This window comes from Stylophora pistillata, chromosome 8 (assembly GCF_964205215.1).
Source record: "Stylophora pistillata chromosome 8, jaStyPist1.2, whole genome shotgun sequence".
Lineage (NCBI taxonomy): Eukaryota > Metazoa > Cnidaria > Anthozoa > Scleractinia > Pocilloporidae > Stylophora > Stylophora pistillata.
Window position 1 is genome coordinate 33149862 of NC_142526.1, and position 17810 is coordinate 33167671.

General features: G+C 39.0%; 2 protein-coding genes and 1 long non-coding RNA gene across 3 annotated transcripts; 2 read left to right on the top strand and 1 right to left on the bottom strand.

The window, feature by feature from the left end:
• Positions 1–1086: 1086 nt before the first annotated feature.
• LOC111325906 (dimethyladenosine transferase 1, mitochondrial) lies at positions 1087–12650 on the top strand. The gene is made up of 7 exons (XM_022929818.2): positions 1087–1364; positions 3206–3354; positions 7989–8097; positions 8751–8902; positions 9835–9954; positions 10633–10760; positions 11064–12650. The coding sequence occupies exons 1-7, from the start codon at positions 1238–1240 to the stop codon at positions 11308–11310; spliced, it is 1032 nt and encodes a 343-aa protein (XP_022785553.2). The 5' UTR covers positions 1087–1237; the 3' UTR covers positions 11311–12650.
• LOC148725914 (uncharacterized) lies at positions 9760–11149 on the bottom strand. Its single transcript, XR_015990678.1, has 2 exons — positions 11046–11149; positions 9760–10178 (listed from the first exon to the last, which is right to left on the bottom strand). It is a non-coding gene; the product is annotated as an uncharacterized LOC148725914 (long non-coding RNA).
• LOC111325905 (metabotropic glutamate receptor 3) lies at positions 12442–15550 on the top strand. Its single transcript, XM_022929817.2, has 2 exons — positions 12442–13372; positions 13985–15550. The coding sequence occupies exons 1-2, from the start codon at positions 12442–12444 to the stop codon at positions 14809–14811; spliced, it is 1758 nt and encodes a 585-aa protein (XP_022785552.2). The 3' UTR covers positions 14812–15550.
• The last annotated feature ends 2260 nt before the right edge of the window (positions 15551–17810 follow it).

The window sequence follows — 17810 nt, forward strand, 5'->3', positions numbered from 1 at the left end:
TCGAGAAAAATAAAATTTCAAACAACCTCAACATGCATGCATATCCAAAAGTGTGCAAGATTATCACCCGATGAATATTTGAAATTACCTCCAGACTTTTAAAGCTAGTGACGACTCGAATCCGTCAAATGACGAGGGTTTTTTTTTTTTTGAGAATGCACTATGAGATGAAACTTTCATTAGAGAAAACTCTAAGTGCACCGTTGTGATTTTTATATGTGCGCGTATATGTCCGACCAAAGTAGTTTTCTCCGTGTAAAGACCCGTTGAGACTCCGTGCAAAGCGCGTTAGCGCGCCCCTTACATCATGCACTTGGACCTAAGGCTCTCGTCACAGGGTCGAATACTATTTGCAGCTACAACGAAAGCAAATTTTTTCAGTGCCTTAAAAATAGCTTGACATTAAGAGTACAGGATGGAGAAAAAGAAGTATTCTGTCAAATAGCTCGATAGTCCCGACTCCCATGAAAAACGCTCTACTGCCGTCAAAAATCGGTACCAGAATAGGCTGTCACTAAGTGTACGTAAGCGACCGAGGCGCGCGGGAAAACAAAGAAAACCCTCACAGCTTCCTTATTCCATTCGAAATTTTACTCAACACGACTTAATAAGAGGCCTCATGAAAGCATTAATAAAGCAATAATGAGAAACTTTTCGTTCGTATTTCCGAACAAAGACGAATGTAACGCGTAGTTATACCAAAGATCTAGACCTGCAAAGTCCGTTTCCTGTGGATTGGCTCTGGGGATAGGATTTTGTGAATATTATTCACTCGCACAGAGGTGACCCCTTTTCCAATAGTCAAAACTTGATGGTCAGTGTAGTGTCGGCAATGGCGGGCAACAATTTTATGCATACAACTTGACTATAAAACTCAAAAATAGGCCAATTTCTAATTAGTTCAAAAAATGTCTCTTTACCACGAAATGCGATCCACCATCATTCAGGGCTTCTTTTCTTTAAAGAAAAAGTAAACAAACGAACATGCTAACTATTAAGCTACAGAACAAACAAAACCTTGAATATAGCAAATCCTGCCGAGCAAAACTGGGACATACTGAGAAACACATTTAATCTGAAAGCTGTCAGCGGTATTACTTCCAAGTTTGAAATTGAACATGGCGGACGTTGATGTGATGCACGAATAGCGGAATAGCTGCGCTTTCAATACCGTTTTTCTTCTCTTGATTTATCAGTATGATTATCAGATATCTGTAAGAGTAGCCAGTGTTGGATAATGTCTGCCAATCCACGACCTCTTCGCCTTCCTCCCATGCCAAAAGTAGCCGACCTCCTTCGTGTATACGGGCTGTCCGCGAAGAAGCAACTTAGCCAAAATTTCATTCTTGATCTGAACATTACAGGTAATGCCTTCGATGTTAAATGTGTTTGGACATTTTTATTTTGCAGCTAAGCGAACAGGGAAAGAAAAAGGTCAAAATTGAGAGTAGTCACGTGGAGATGGAAACGAGGAGTGAAGTGGCGGAAGGGGTTGTGTGTGTGCGGGGGAGGGGGGAAGGGGGATTGGGTTCCACAGCATCTATTCGGCAAAGTTGAAATAAATAGCGTGGAATAGTATTCTTTCTGTTATTGGCTGAGCTTGAGGAAAAAATTTGTCTCCGTGGAACTTCTCGGGTGACTTTTAGAGTAACTGCCTGTTCATGTAAACTGTATTTGACAAGTAAGTTGAAATTGTAAATTGGCCACCATAAAGAGTTGAAAATCTGACGTTTCAAGCATCAGCCATTCATCTGATGAAGGGCTAACGCTCGAAATGTCAGCTTTTTAACTCCTTATAGTGGCCAATTTACAATTTCAACTTAGTTGATATTACCAAAATTAATTATGTTGGTACCCCCACCGATGCAGCACTACAGTTTCTTTAGAAACTTACCCCCTCTATTGTATTTGACAAGCTCTGAGATGACTGGAGTGAGATACCTGAATCTACTTCTGCATTACCTGCAATGAACATTTCCCCCCAAAGGTGACTAAAATCTCTATTGTCTCATGGTGATGATAAAATTATGTTCTGTTGAACCCTTTACACCCTAACAATTAGTAAACATATTCTCCATACCATTATCTATACATTTCCTAAGGTGCTGACATGGAGAATCTGTTTATCAATCAAGAGAAAATTCAGTGATTTAGGGGTTATACTGTGGGGAGAAATTAAACTCTCAGGGATTTGTATGTGTAATCAAATGGTGACGACTGAAATTAGGAAATAATTTCACGCGCATTTTGTCAAAAGTCTGATAATTTTCTGAGCCTTTAGGCGAGGGAAATTATCAGAATTTTGACAAAATGCAAGTGAAATTATTTCCTAATTTCACGAGAAAACCATTTGATTACCTTTTAATATTGTGGGTGACAACTTCATATATTCATTGTATCTGATTTATCACTTTCACGGGTTTATTACGAATCAACTTAACGGCCTGCTCCCAGTTGGCTTGTTAGCTCAATTGGTAGAGCGTTGCACTAGTATCGCAGAGGTCAGTGGTTCGAATCCTGTACAGGCCTGATTTTTTTCAGGTCTGATTTTCGCTTTTGCATAAATAGCGCTATCTACTGCGAGGATTGTGCATACGTACGTACATTCACAACTGTAATTGTTTTTACTGGTTTATTCTATTGAAAACCAAGAACTTGAAGAAGAATATAGTTTTTGTTTAAAGTATACATTATTGTTAAAGTTTGTAATTTTCTGAGTTTCTTCACAAAAAATACCTTTTGAATTCTTCATGCCTATTAGTCATTTTCAGCCGCTTCTTTTAATTTCATAACTTCTTCAAGGGTCACCGTCTTAAATCTCGACACCATCTTGGCTCTGATCAAGATACAAGAGATGTTACCATGGCAATTTTGTAATTTCACATGTGAAATTAAAGATTAACGCTGAAATTTTGCACCAAAACTAAGGAGTAATTTGCCACCTATGATATTAAACTCTTTAACTCCCTTGAGTGATCAGGAAAGAATTTCTCCTTACGATATCAATACAATATATAGCATACGGGTGATGAGATTCAAGAAAAATATCAATAAGGGGATTATTAGTTGATCGAGTACCAAATTCTCAGAACTAACATCATCGTAGTAAGGAGAATAACTAATGAGATCTTGGGAGTGTTGTTGCTGAAAACATTAATATCTCTAATTTGACTACATGGATATTTTGCTTATTTTTTATAAACAGACAAGATTGCAAAAGTTGCAGATGTGTTTGATTGCCATGTTTGTGAAGTAGGAGCTGGTCCAGGATCACTTACAAGGTCCTTGCTGCATGCAGGAGCCAAACATGTTGCTGCTGTGGAAATTGACAGAAGATTTCTTCCCTCGTTAGAGGTAAAGTATGCTAATTGACTTGTTTCTAGTCATCTTAAATGTAGCTGACATGGCAGAGGAAAGTGGAGAACCTTAAGGTTTGATTTCATCTTCATTCCCAGCATGATGTACCTCAAATGATTTACCTTGTTCTTCTAGATTGCAATAGGTTTTAATGGTTGCTATTGGTTGTGCAAATGCTTATAAAAGTGTTTTTAATTATGCCATGAGCCTAGTCACAATAGTCTTTCATCCTTGTACAAGAGTCATGTAGCCACAAGAAATAATCTTATTAGACATTTTGTTGTGTAGTACTGCTGAGTATTTTCACAAGTTGTGCCGTGTTTGGACGAGCCGATAAGGCGAGTCAAAATACAAATAAGGAGTAAAAATACTCGGTGATACTACACAACAAAATGTCTAATAAGTTATTTATTATCCAACACGCCAAACTGTTAATTCTGTGTGGGTGAATTTCGCAGATCTTTATTTGTGGGGAGTGTGTGACAGAAGTATGCGAAGCGGAACGGAATAGCCCATTTCCAAATTACCCTTGGCCTCTTTTTCAAAACGAGGCCTGGTGCTCAACCATTCTTGTGAAAATGAGTTTAATTTGCATGTGAATGAAAACTTATTATCTTATGAAAGGATGAGCACCAGGACTCGTTTTGAAAATGAGGCCAAGGGTAATTCGGAAATGGGCTATTGGTGCGTTGTCGTGTTGCTGTTTCTATTTTCTCCAATAAATGAAGAAATTTCCTGGTTGTCTTAGTGTTTTTCGTGGTTCGATTCATCTAATAAACTTGGATCTACATTTGCTAGCCATTCCGCCTCTTCGTCATCAGAAATATGATTCAAATTGTACACCATTTTTATTTTTGTAACTTCAATCCAATTCTTTGCTTGTGCGATGCAAGAAAACCTGTCCAACCGGTTCTCTGGAGTACAAATACCATGTGATATTTGTACTCGTCTATGGCGTTATTTGTACTCTACGTTTGTTTCTCTGGTGCACTCCTTCCCAAGACTAATCCTGACCTCGATATATCTGGTGATACTCTTCTCTTCATTTCCCACGGTCTGACGACAGTGAAAATTCAACATTTTAACCATCGGTCACCGAGCTCGCAACGTGCAAAGAATCTCCAGCTGCTGAATTCAAGACTTCTACTCCTTGGATGCCGTTTTACGATTAATTCCTCTCTTTCCTTACTACTTATTCGTCTCGCAAATGATGTTGAACTTCAACCTGGTCCTGTTGGCTCCTCTAGTTCACATGACATCCTGTCTGATCTTCGGGATTTGTCAACGAAAAATGGGCTTAAAATTATTCATCAAAATATCAGAGGCCTCGTGGCAAATAAGGATAGTCTATGCCAAATGATCGATGATTCCAAGCATATAGACATCATATCCCTCAGTGAGACTCATCTATCGGACAGTGAAAAGGCTCAAGTTCAACTGGATGGCTATACGTTCATTAATAGACCGAGGAAAACAGGCAAAGGTGGAGGTGTGGGAGTTTATATCTCCTCTTCTGTCCCCTTTCATAGAAAACTAGACCTGGAACGCGATGGGATCGAATGTATCTGGATAGAAATTCTATTTCCAAAATCTAAGGGTATCCTTATTGGTTTTATTTATCGCCCCCCGAGTTCTTCAAAGCATCTTTGTGCAGATTTTGAAAATAAACTGGAGTCGATGCTTTCTACTGTATCATCTGAAAACAAAGAATGCATTTTGACAGGCGATATCAACTGCAATTATTTGGTAAGCTCAGACAACAAAGAACCGAAGGCAATGCTATTGTCTTTTGGCGTTAAACAGCTAATCAAGGATCCCACGAGGGTAACGCAAGATTCAAAAACACTGCTAGATGTGATTTACACAAATCGCCCTCAGAATGTTTATAGTGTTAAAACCATTCCCGCCGGCTTAAGTGACCATGATATGATTGGTTGTGTCCGGAAGCTGCATAACCATAAATTCCAGCCAAGAACCATCACCTGTCGAAACTATGCTAATTATGATCCTATATCCTTTTGCAATGATTTACGGTCCAATAGTCTCACACCTGTCTTTAAATCCTCCTGTGTTAATGAAGCATGGTCTTTTTTGAAAGCCATTCTGAAAAAATGTATTGATAAGCATGCGCCAGCTATAAAGAAGAGGATCAATGGGAAACTCTGCCCATGGCTTACACAGAAGGTAAAGCAAGAAATGAATACCAAAGATCAGCTTTTGAGAAAAGCGAGAAAGACAAATCGTGAAATTGACTGGTCTTCGTACAAGCGTCAACGAAACAAAGTTAACGGTATGGTAAAAAATTGCAAAAGCAGGTATCACCGTGAACTCTTAGAGGAGACTGTGGGTTCACCTAACAAATTTTGGTCAGCTATTAAAAAACTATACCCTACAAAGTCTACAAAGGAACCAGGAGCAGCTTTTCTCGTTAATGGAGCAGTAGAAACCGACAAAGAGGTTATTGCAAATTCGTTCTGCAAATTCTTCACTGATGTTGCGGGATCTCTAAAAAGAAAGATCTTCCCTCTTTGTAATTTTGTCTGGAAAAGGCCCCTTACAATAGACACTCAGCAGCCGCTAGAGAACTTTGAGTTTAGATCAGTCTCGGATAAGGTTGTCTTTAATGCATTAAAGAGCCTTAAGAGAAATAAGTCCTCTGGCCTTGACAACTTTCCTTCTGGAATGTTAAAGGACTCTGCTGATATAATAGCCAAGCCTCTCACGCATATAATTAACCTGTCTCTCGCAACAGGGTCTATACCTACTGACTGGAAAGTGGCTAAAATTGTACCACTTTTTAAATCTGGTTCAATGGCCGAAATCGACAATTATAGGCCTATTTCAATACTTCCTTCAATGTCAAAGATCCTGGAGAAAGTGGTATTTAAGCAGCTGATGGCTCATTTTGAACAGAATGGTCTACTTTCTCATTTTCAGTACGGCTTCCGTCGCATGCGCTCTACTGAACTGGCCGTTACTCATCTAACCAATGTTATCAGAAGAGAAGGTGAGAATGGTAACCTGACAGGCTGTGTTTTCATCGATCTATCAAAGGCGTTTGACACCATCAGTCACTCTGGCCTCCTGAGCAAGCTTTCAACTTACGGAGTTCGTGGAACAGAACTCGCATGGTTCACTGATTACCTTTTCTGCAGATCACAAGTTGTCCAATATAAAGGCGTGCTATCAGAACCTCAACCCATTCTCACAGGTGTTCCTCAGGGAAGTATCCTGGGTCCTATCTTATTCATTATCTTTTTCAACGATGTACATAAACCGCTTCAACACTCGAAGATTATCACTTATGCCGACGATTCAGTCATCTATACCTCTTCTAAAGATATTGATACTATACAGAGAAGCCTTAGCAAGGATATGAATAACCTGTGCGAGTGGTTTAAAGACAATGAACTGATCATTAACCTAAAAAAGGACAAGATGGAGTCTATGTTATTTGGAACAGCTAAAAGAATCAACCTTCAAGACAAGGAACTTAAACTTTCTGTTAATGGGACACTCATCAATAACACCTCTACCTATAAGTACTTAGGTGTTCACCTTGACTCATCACTAAACCTTGCATCACATTTTGACCGAATCTATAAAAAAGCTGCAACCAGAATTAATCTCTTGCGATCAATTCGTCCTTTGATCGACCAAAAGTGTGCAGAATCGATCTATAACACTATGATCGCACCTATTTTTACCTATTGCGGAACACTTGGTCTTAGCTTTCCGGATTACCGAAAGGAAATGATAAAGAACATCGAACGACGAGGCTTTAAAGTTATTGGCAATAGTTCTTTTAATCCCCCATCCGTGAACAATTTGATCAAGCGTAAAAGCTGTTTGTTTGTTTTCGACTGTCTCCTGAATAATGTTTGCACACCCTTTAAGAACTACTTCGAAAGACTTGTTCATTCTAAGGCCACTAGGAATAACGGTATATCAGTGAAATTACCCAAAGTACGTTTAGAATTTGGTAAAAAGAGCTTCTATTACCAAGGAGCAAAGACTTTCAACAACCTGCCTGCTGAACTAAGGTCGTTAGATTCGAGACTGAAATTTAAGAACAAATTGCGAGATTATTTTAGTTAAAAAAATTCGATCTAAACGTGGTTATAGGTATCCTTTTTCAGAGCATTTTATTTTATTGTATGCTTTTCTAGACCTTAAGATCAATGATTATATCTTGTTAAGTTTTATTTTATTTATTTATTTATTATTTTGACAGGACCCCAAGGACAACAGTGTTACACACTGATGGGTTTTCAATCCTGTATAAAAATTCGTTATTATTATTATTATTATTATTATTCTAATGGTCAATATTGATTGAACTGAAATTAAAGCCTAATACAGATACATGTATGTATGTCATATAGGTAATGTGATTCAAATCTTTTAAATGGTTTAAAATTTTCAAATCAGTTTATCTTTGATTTTGTGCATGTGTGTAGAAAATAGATAACATAAGGAAAACCTCTGCACCACAACAATACTGTGTAAGGACATGAATGCCAGAAATCATGTTCAGTTGGTATTTTTTCGTCATTACACTATATCAAATTGAATTTAGTGTTTGTTAACTTATCTGGTGTCTTATTGACTGACTGCTGTACCTTAATTAGATGCTTGAAAGTGCCAGCAGAGGAAGACTGTCGATACATCATGCAGACATCATGAAGTTCTACATACCAGATGCTTTACCAAAAGCTGATACTGTGCATTGGAACTCAGGTGTTTTGTTAGAGTTGATTTTAATGTATATAATTGCAAGAATGCTTTGGTTTGCTTAATATGATAATCTTGATGGGGGTGGTCTGGTAAAAAAAATTGTAGTTGGTGACTGAAGCTGACACTTTGAAGATCCAATATCCTCTTGACTCTGATGATTTTGGTTCAGGTTCACAAAACCTCAGTTAGTGACATTGGCAACAACAGACAAATAGCATACAGTTTTAGGCTGGAAGGCCTGACAATATGGCATATATTTAAGTTCCCAAGAAAAAGGGTGCTTTTAAAATTTTAACGCATAACACACAAAGAAACAAATATAACTTCTGTTGGATAGATAGAGTTAATGCTATTCACTAAACATCAGTATTCATATTCTCCATACTGTTCTCTATACATTTCCTAAGGTGCTTACAAGGAGGATTTTTTTTGACTGTCGAGAGCTTCTTTAGTTGGTGATCATTTTCTTTATTCTCATGACCTTTATGGGTGATTCAGGGGTGATATTGTAAGGAGAAATTAGATATTAGTCACTGTTAGGGATCAAAGGGTTTAGTAAACAACCTAAGGAAACAAAATCTGACAGAGAAAGATTTGAAACCCAGGGTAAAAGTGTTGCTAAGTTTTTTGTTTTGCTTGTTATTGTTCATTTTTAGATGTTCCAGGTGTTCGTATGGTGGGTAATCTTCCATTCAATGTATCCATTCCTCTTCTTCTGCAATGGCTTGAAGCAATTCCGCAGAGAGCTGGGCCATTCACATTTGGTAGGACACCAATGGCACTTGTGTTCCAGAAAGAAGTGGCAGAGGTAGGCATGTTGCAGTATGCCGTCAAAAATTGATGAATTGAAGATAACATGTGATAGTGTAATCTGATTGTCTAGGTGATTGTAGTCCTGAAAAGGACTGTTGTTGGTATTAGTGACTAATAGTCTTGGGGTTCAAACCATTTACTCTATGAATGTAACATATCAATGCTAGAATGTGTTTTGCAAAGAAAATGATAAATGTTGTTTCTTCTCTCACTGGTAACTGTTGAATGTGACCATGATGTTGTCTTGGGAATTTTAAATGTAATTGTTAGCTGTTTGACTGACATGGGAATTTTTTTTATTGTGTTTTTGTGATCAGCGGAGGATAATCTGATAGTACTTGAACAAAGTGGCTGACCCGGTCACAGCTTTGTCTGGTTTCCTTAGCATGAGTGACTAAGAGTATCACTACTCCCCCATGGGTGGGATGTCAGTCCATCACAAGGTGACCACCAGCAATTTCACTCAGCTTCCTAAATAATTCACTAGTACCCAGTTATACTCCTGGTTATAGAGAGAGGCACTGAATGCAACTCATCACCAGGTCTCACAGAGCTTCTCAGGTAGCTTTCCTTCACAAGAACTCACATCTTGACCTCTCCACTTGGGCCCAGTTTTTCTAAGGCTGATTAGTGTTAACCCGGAGTTAAATTTTACCACATGGTTTCTATATTATTTTTGCTGTTCAAAGCCGTTTTGGGATAATTTTACCAATTCTTTTCAGAGCATTTAATCATCAAGTTGTTGATAAATGGAATTAAACCAAATTTTATTTTAAAGCTTTGAGTTCAAAAATCAAATTTCACACCAACCTTGGGTTATCTTAAACCACCTTTGAACAACCCAGCCCTGGAGATAATCAACATTAATCACTTTAATTACCTCTGGCACTAACAATAAATCATTCAGTAGTTCCCTTTTCTATTTAGAATATCCAGGCTCCTCCTGGAGACAGGGAATGCACACGCCTTTCCATTATGACCCAGTATCTGTGTGAAGTCAACAAGAAGTACTTGATACCAAGCAAAATATTTGTACCAGAACCAAAGGTATATAGAATGTACATTACTGTCCAAAAGTTCCCAGATGCAATATTGCTGTTTGTTTTTATAAAGAAATCATGACATATAATGGCAGGTAATGATAACAGTATTGAAGTGGCAACACAGGAACAAGGAAAGTGTCGTACTTTTTTCTCCACGGGTTTAGAATCAGCACATGGACACTTACGTCATGTCTTTTCTTCAAGATAATTGCTCGTGTCTTTGAAAAGCTGTGGAGAAATACAGAACGCTTTGTAGCATGAAAAAGCTCTATTTGAGACCCACTCCGAGGAATAGACATCTCGCTCAAGTATATATATATTTTTTACGCTGGGAAGGCTATTAATCCCCAGAAGTGATAAACATGTAACTTCTCCCTATAAAATCCACACATTATCTGGCAAACAGGTAATGAGAATACTCAAACTTATCAAGTATAGGTTGTTATCTTGATCAAACACCGAATTCTCGTAACTAACTTACAAGGAAATATATAGCAGTTAGAGGGGAGAATTAACAATCAGATCGTGAGAGTAAAAGGGGTAATGATAAATTTTCCATCAAGGTTGTCAGTTAGAGGGGAGAATTAACAATCAGATCGTGGGAGTAAAAGGGGTAATGATAAATTTTCCATCAAGGTTGTCATTTTGAAAGAGGATCTGTATTGTTCATATTTCCTTTTAGGTTGATGCCATGCTGTTACGTTTTGTACCAAGGGTCACTCCCCTTATTGAAGCTCCGTTCGTTGTAGTGGAGCAAGTAGTGAAAGCAATATTCTCAGAAAGACGGAAAACCATTAGAAATTCGCTACGGTAATATAGAGCGTAATCTTTTTTAAAATACTCATCTTGTAAATAATTTTATATGACACGTAACTGGACAGGAAACTCAGCGCCGTTCAAGAAGGAGAGGAATTAGCGAGCCAAACGTAGGGTACAGATTTTAAGAATGTATCAGTCCCGAATCAAATTGTTCAAAGATAGTGTAGAGCAAAAGCTGATGTTTCGAACGTTGGCCTTTCGTCTTCGTTCTAAAGACTTACTCCTCTGACGCTATACACAATACTCCTTTAACACGGTGCATTCCTCAACACATACATTTGTTGTATTCCCCAGGACACTGTTCCATACAAAGCCAGAATTATCGGAGGAGCTCTTCGCGAGGACCGGGGTTGATTCCACTCTTCGTCCCAACCAAGTTAACTTCAAGGATTATGGGAAGATTTGTCACTCATTTATAGAAATATCACGTGAACATGACATGCCAATCACGCCTCTTAGAATGCGCAAGCCTGTTGCCGTGGCAACGAAGAAAAACAACACAGATGTGGACGCTTGCACCAGTTATCAAATCACGCAGTAATATAGGCCTTATTTCAGCGGATAAGGAGAATTGCCATAATGTTGTGGCATGGCAGGATGGCCTGTCGATCTGTCATGTCACTCTAGCCACTCTAGTATCACGATCCGGCTCTTATTGTAGAAACACAAATGCTGTCAGTCTTAAGATAACAAATGTGTCACGTCCTATCTATGGCATAAAATTATGGGCTTTTCAGTTTCTCTGCCCACATAGTTATGCACTTTTCAGCGGACAATTCGTCGGAGTAAAAATTGCGCTGAATTCTCAATTCCACCCTACAAGAAATGGATAGTGTAGAATTAGAGAAAGACAGTTTGGTGAAAATGTCGGTAATTATAAGGCTATATCGCAGGCGGTAGGTGATTTCTAAAACATTCAAGGTATTCTCAGCATAAAATAGCTCTAACTTGAAGATAAGATGGAGAGGGTGTAAGTACTTTTTAAATTCAAGTTAGTTTGGTACACCAAGAGCGCAAGGGTCGCAAATATGGTTTTTAGACCGTCGCCATAGCATTAGCTGGATTTCCCCGTCAGACTTGGATCTCTCGTCTATAACTAAATTAGCCAGGGAAATTGTTGCCCATGGCGGTTCAGCGCCTTTGAATTTAATCTATAAGTATTTGCAAACTTGCAGTTGTTTGTTGAAGGCACATCTCCACTGTACCTTCTTCTTTACAGCTGAAATACTATCATTAACGTTGTTATCAATATTTGGGAACGTTACAACTTTTGAAAAAAAAAGATTTAAAGAAAATAGATCATTTCACGCCAGTTTCAGAAGAAAAAACCTAAGAAGACAAAACCTCAAGAGATGAAAGATAAAGTTGTGTTCGAGAAAATTTCAGTGGAATGCTAAAATTAATGCCAAACTACATAGTGTAGTGTGCTTCAGCTCATGGCGAGGGAAGAAAAGATAAACGAGATTTTAATTAGCATATGAGGGTGTTTGAAGGGCTGGAGAGGTCCCAAGTAAGTTATGCATGAAGGGCTATTGAAGAACGAAGACAACATTTACATCCTGAGTTAAACCGTGGTACCTGCTCCTGGGCGTTATGCCAAAGTCAACAAATAAGAAAGCTGTTCAATTGGTGGAGCTTTTTTGAAATATCAAGACCCATCATTATTTTATGGATGTTTACCAATGAAAGCCACAAAAACTTCGCAAAACAGGTCTTCTTACTACAAATAGGAAACCCCAAACAAGAGAAACGGAAAAATGTTATCCACGTCGCCATGAAAAGGTGGCTACTGGTATTTCTCATTGTTGTAATTTCTGTTACACAATTTCAACTGGAGGTTGCCGATTCAGTAGGCAAAAGTAAATATTTTACTGCTTATCATCGAGTTTCTTCGTCTGTAAACCGTGACATTGCGTTCGGCGCTCTTTTGCCTCTCCACTCAAAAGATAAACATGGAAAGTGCGTATCTCCAAAGCGCCAGGAAGGCTTTTTGTGGCTTCGCGCTCTGCAATACTCGGTGGAAGACGTAAACAGAAAGTGGGAGGCGCGGCGTTTTAATGCATCTTTGACGCTGAATGTGCGCGACACTTGTGATGATGAAGAAATAGCATTAGAACAAGCCCTCGACCTCGCAAATAGATACAAAAAGAGGGTAGATATTGACGACGGTAGCGACGATTTGAAGCCGGTTTTGGGCGTTATATCTTCCTCTCAGAACAAAGATGCTTCGACTCTCCTGGGACTGTTTAAGGTACCGCAAATTATCTTTGGTAAAGACAAAAATGCGCCTGACAACCCAGATCATATTTTGCAATCATTGTCCGTTGGATTTTACAAGGCTCGTGCACTTGCAGATCTCATCAAATATTTTACATGGAGTGCTGTGTCTGTCATTTATTCAACTGACCATCAGGATGACTTTGAAATATTTTTGCGTATATCCAACATTGAAAAGCTTTGCGTTGCGGTGAAGGTTTTGCTTAGTGGCGAAGGAACATACTCTGTGCGGTTTGAGCGCGCCATTGTGAAACTGTTGTCTGAGCCAGCTTCCACCGTTGTTATTCTATTTACAGACGACACAGAGACAAAAGAAATGCTACAAAGTAAGTATTTGGCCGAAGACTTACGTTATTGACTGAATATTATGAATTCTGAATCCTTTTTTGGCATCTTGGGAAGATTCCAACAGCCAAAATTAATTGCTGTTTAACGAGTACAGGGCAAATTTTCAGATCATTCCGATTCCCAACTCAGTCAGTAATAAATTTGAAAATAGCGAAGAGCTTGACTGGCATGATTCCGTAGAAAACTGTTCTGCCACTCTTAGCGGACGGCACATTCGATCATTCAAGCTCTAGTGACGTACAAAATCTTTTATCTGTTGCGGGGGTGTATCAGAGATATTTTAGTGATTAAGACAAAAACAAGTTTTGCAAAGTTTATGGTTGAGGAGGCCAAGGAAATGAAGGGAAATGTCGAAAAAAATAGAAAAAACAAAAAAAAAATGCTAAGATCGGTCGAGTTGACTGCTAGTCTTACAAGTACGCCAAACTCTGATTTTCGACAACTGATAACATCACTGAACAGGGCTAGTTCGTGGCAGTATATATCACCGACTGAAATAGAATACTGTCACTTATTTTGCGCTAAAAGCCTTTGCGAAGGCGCCTTATCTATAAGAAATGATTTGTTTTAACTTTGATCTTGTTTAACAGCTGTTAAAATTGTGAGACCTAACACACACTTCACGTGGATTGTAACCAATCAAAGAGCCATACACTGTTTTCAAGGTAGCTCACAAGATGACACTTTCGTCATCGTCCCCCGCTTTCCTTTCATAGACAGATTCAAGAACTACTTCGAAAACAAAGGTGATACAATCGAGTTTAAAGACATCATTGAAATGCCCGTCAATCAGAGCAGTTGCTCAAACATTGGAATGGTTGAATCACCGTCTAAACGAGGAAAGGAAAAAGTTCAAGCTTCTATGAATAGTATTTATTTGTTTGCACATGCGTACGAAAAGGCATCTCGCGCCATCATCGGCCACACCACGACGCAGCTCGACCGAGTAGTGTTCTCCAGGAGTCTGGGACACGTACTAGACGTATTTTACAGTCAAAACTGGAAGCGTTTCTCAGGTCAGCAGCATATGAAAGAAAATATGTTTTCTTTGATCTCTGTGAAGTCGAATGGATCTGTCAAAAGCCATGTTACTGTTGGTACCTGGAACAGTTCATGGTATATCAACGAGCTTGGAATCACGTGGCGGAATCAAACGGCGCCAAAATCCTCTTGTGGTACCCAGTGCCCTCCAGGTCACATTCGAGTCTTAAAGAATAATACTGAGTGTTGCTGGTCGTGTGCGATCTGCCACTACAATCAAATCGTGAAGGATGATTACACATGCACAGACTGCTTGAGGGGCTATTGGCCGAATGAGGATTTTAAGAAGTGCGAGTTTCAATGGCAGAGAACGTTGTTCTTCTGCACTTTAGCTGTTTCATTTGTGGCTGTCGTCTTCTTTTTCATGGTGCTTTAGCCCTTTGACTTCCAGAGGTGATTAACAATACACTAATTTGGTCATCATTCTCTTTAATATCAACGTCCTTTCTCCACGATTAGCTGATAGCAACCGTTTTGTTCCACGCGCTGCAAATAGATATTTGAAGGATCATAGATACGATAACCTTCATTTGGCTTGAACACAATCGCGTGTAGTAGGCCCTTGACATTACTGGTTCCTCAAAGCGTGCTAATTTCTTCGTGCTCCCCTCTAGGAAAAGTGTTTACTCCTCGAACGATCAGTACGGAAAAGTATGTTTTTATGCCAAATGAAGGATGTCATTTAGAACCCCAACGTCTCTCTATAAAATCGCGTACAATAAATGCATAGCAGCCAGAGTGGAAAAGTGTGAATCAGACCTTAGGAGTCAAAGCATTCACTAGTTTTCAAGTTGGAAATGTTAAAATTCTTTGAATAATTGAAGGCATAAACAATCACAATTTGATTTTTTTGCAATTTTCTTTTACATTGGGTGGTTACGGGATGATTTTTTCCCAAGGCACTTAAAGGTGAAGGTATAGCCTAGCCACTTAAAGATGAAGTTATATTTTAAGGTTTAAAAAGTCGCTTCAGTCTGAAAAGTAGACAAGTCACGTGTTAGAACTCTTTTAAAGTTGTGTGAGGTTAAGGTGGATTGATTTTGAGTCAATGTCAAAGAGATTTAATGGAATTGTTTATCTTAGTTTCAATAAAATGAGTGTCTGGCCAGATCGCGGATGAGCGTTCACGATGTTAATCAAATGTTTATGAGCAATTCCATATTCTATCTAAGCATACTGTCCTGCCCGGATCGAGTAACAGGTTCACCAGTGGCGCACACGCAAAAGAGAAAACTTCAGGCGAGGAAGCAAATCGATCACACGAACGTACATTTCAGATGCCGAGAAGAATTAAAAAACCGTGCAAAGCAAAACCGCAAGTCTATCAACAGCAAGCTCTGTTTGGGAGTATATCTATATCAGCCTTCAAAGACGTGTCTGGACTTGTTTTGTTTGCAATTGTGGTAAAAGACTGTCTTTCAAAGATCATTGAGATGTACCAGAGAACAAAAACCCATTGTTAGTTAAAAGGGTAGAAAGCAACATTTTAAAACCAGGTGGGATTAGTACTCTACAAGTGCCAAAAGAATTAAATCGCAAAGCGTCATCCTATGTGAACCACTAGATATGTAGTTAAGAATAAAAACACGCAAAGTCAACCAGGCAAAGTGAAAGGAATAAAAATGGAGCACGCATTTGTTTCATTATACATAACATCCAAAGTGACACCTGCAAGCAGGCTTTCCTTTATACTACCGTATAAATTCTGGCATTTAAACTTCTTGTCTCCCAACTCCAGAAACTTATGTGCGACCGAATGAGGGTTTCTTACACACATACAACACTCTAATTTGTCCTTAAATTGCTGTTGATTTTACTTTAATGGGAATTTTTGGACTCATTATAACAAAAGGTGCTACTAACAGGTACCTGTTTAAATCCTTCTTCATATCAAACTGCGTGCCGGACAAGTGTAGTTACAAATATTAGCGTTACGCGATCAAATGTTTGTTTATCCTCATTATCATAGACTCGCATGTTTCCGAAAGTTCAACTGTAGTGTTTGGGTTGCTTAGTCAGTTGGAACTCACTCTTAATGAGTTAAATTCACATCTGCATTCCGGCACAGTGAGAAAAACCTAACCATAAACATGTGATTAGTTACCGATTTTTACAAAACAATAGAACGCGACCTGCATTCCCGTTCAAGCTACAGTAGTTCATTTCAAAACACTTTGATTGATTGAAAATTTTACAGTTCCTTCATCGCTCTGTCCTTCCAGCTAAACTTGTTTTTCGGTTGAGACGGGGGCATTTCGTTTTTCAAAATCCTAGACGCTTCACTTTGCAGAAACTCGAGGCTTGCTCCCTTTCCTCTTCTTCTCCGTATTTTGCAATTTCGTCAGGACTTTTCTCTCGTGGCCTGCCGGGTTCGATCTGTTCGTATTCAAACTGGCCTCCTTCTTTGATCGTCCTTTCCGGGAGTGGCTCATATTTGTCGCCACAGGATCAAAATTATAGTAATCATATTCGTCCAGGTAACACTCGATGTAGTTCACGATGCGGCGGCGTTGACCAACTCCTTTCATTTCTGCAGCAGTCTCCGTCGTTTGTAGAGATCCTTCAATCGAGATTGTCAGCTCCCTTCACTCTGTTGTTCAAAGTGTTGTTGTGATGAAATTATCGCCTTCCAGTTATATAAATACACGCTTTAGTGCGTAAAACGCCCTATTGTTATGTGACACACGGCACACCCTCGATCCAAAAGCCTTCCTTTGATTGGTTGAGGAACTAGAAACGTGATGTTTTGTGTAACTTGCGCTGTGATGAAACTATCAAAAATAGCTTTCTCAACAAAAAAGCGGAATTGCATCATGACATTCTGCGCGGTCACTGGAGGAAAACTTCCCAAGATTCAGGGCGATTAGCACGATATGCAATACTGAAAACGACTTGAAAAGTCGTTACCCGCCAAAGCTCGCGTATGGCATAGCACCCTTATTTAAACTCATAAAGAAATAATTTGGATATATCAACAAAGTTGAAATGGTAAATTGGCCACCGTAATGATTACAAAAGCTGACGTTTCGAGCGTTAGCCCTTCGTCGGAGCGAATAGAGGAATTGTGGGTTGTGTGGGCTTTTAAAGGCAGAAAATGGAGCTACGTTATTGGTGGGTGCATGGCAACGAGAAAAACATGAATAAATTAGTGGAATGAAAAGCGTTCATTGATCCCTGTGGGATTTAGACTGCCGGTTTGAAAGATGAGCTTTTGTTCAAGATTTTTACGGCTTTCCGTGCCACCTAAGTGCAAGGAAAGACCGCAGATTGCCATATGTTGCTTAGAATGATTAGGTAAATTAAAATGTCTAGCGACTGGTTTCGATGTGTCCTTGTCATTCCTTTCCACGTCTCGAAGGTGTTCTCGGAATCGGT

Coding starts and splice junctions, on each gene's coding strand:
- LOC111325906 (XM_022929818.2), top strand. CDS start 1,238: ATGTCTGCCAATCCACGACCTCTTCGCCTTCCTCCCATGCCAAAAGTA. Junction 8,903..9,834: donor TCCAGAAAGAAGTGGCAGAG/GTAGGCATGTTG, acceptor TTTTCTATTTAG/AATATCCAGGCTCCTCCTGG. Junction 9,955..10,632: donor TATTTGTACCAGAACCAAAG/GTATATAGAATG, acceptor ATTTCCTTTTAG/GTTGATGCCATGCTGTTACG.
- LOC111325905 (XM_022929817.2), top strand. CDS start 12,442: ATGTTTACCAATGAAAGCCACAAAAACTTCGCAAAACAGGTCTTCTTA. Junction 13,373..13,984: donor GACAAAAGAAATGCTACAAA/GTAAGTATTTGG, acceptor CTTGTTTAACAG/CTGTTAAAATTGTGAGACCT.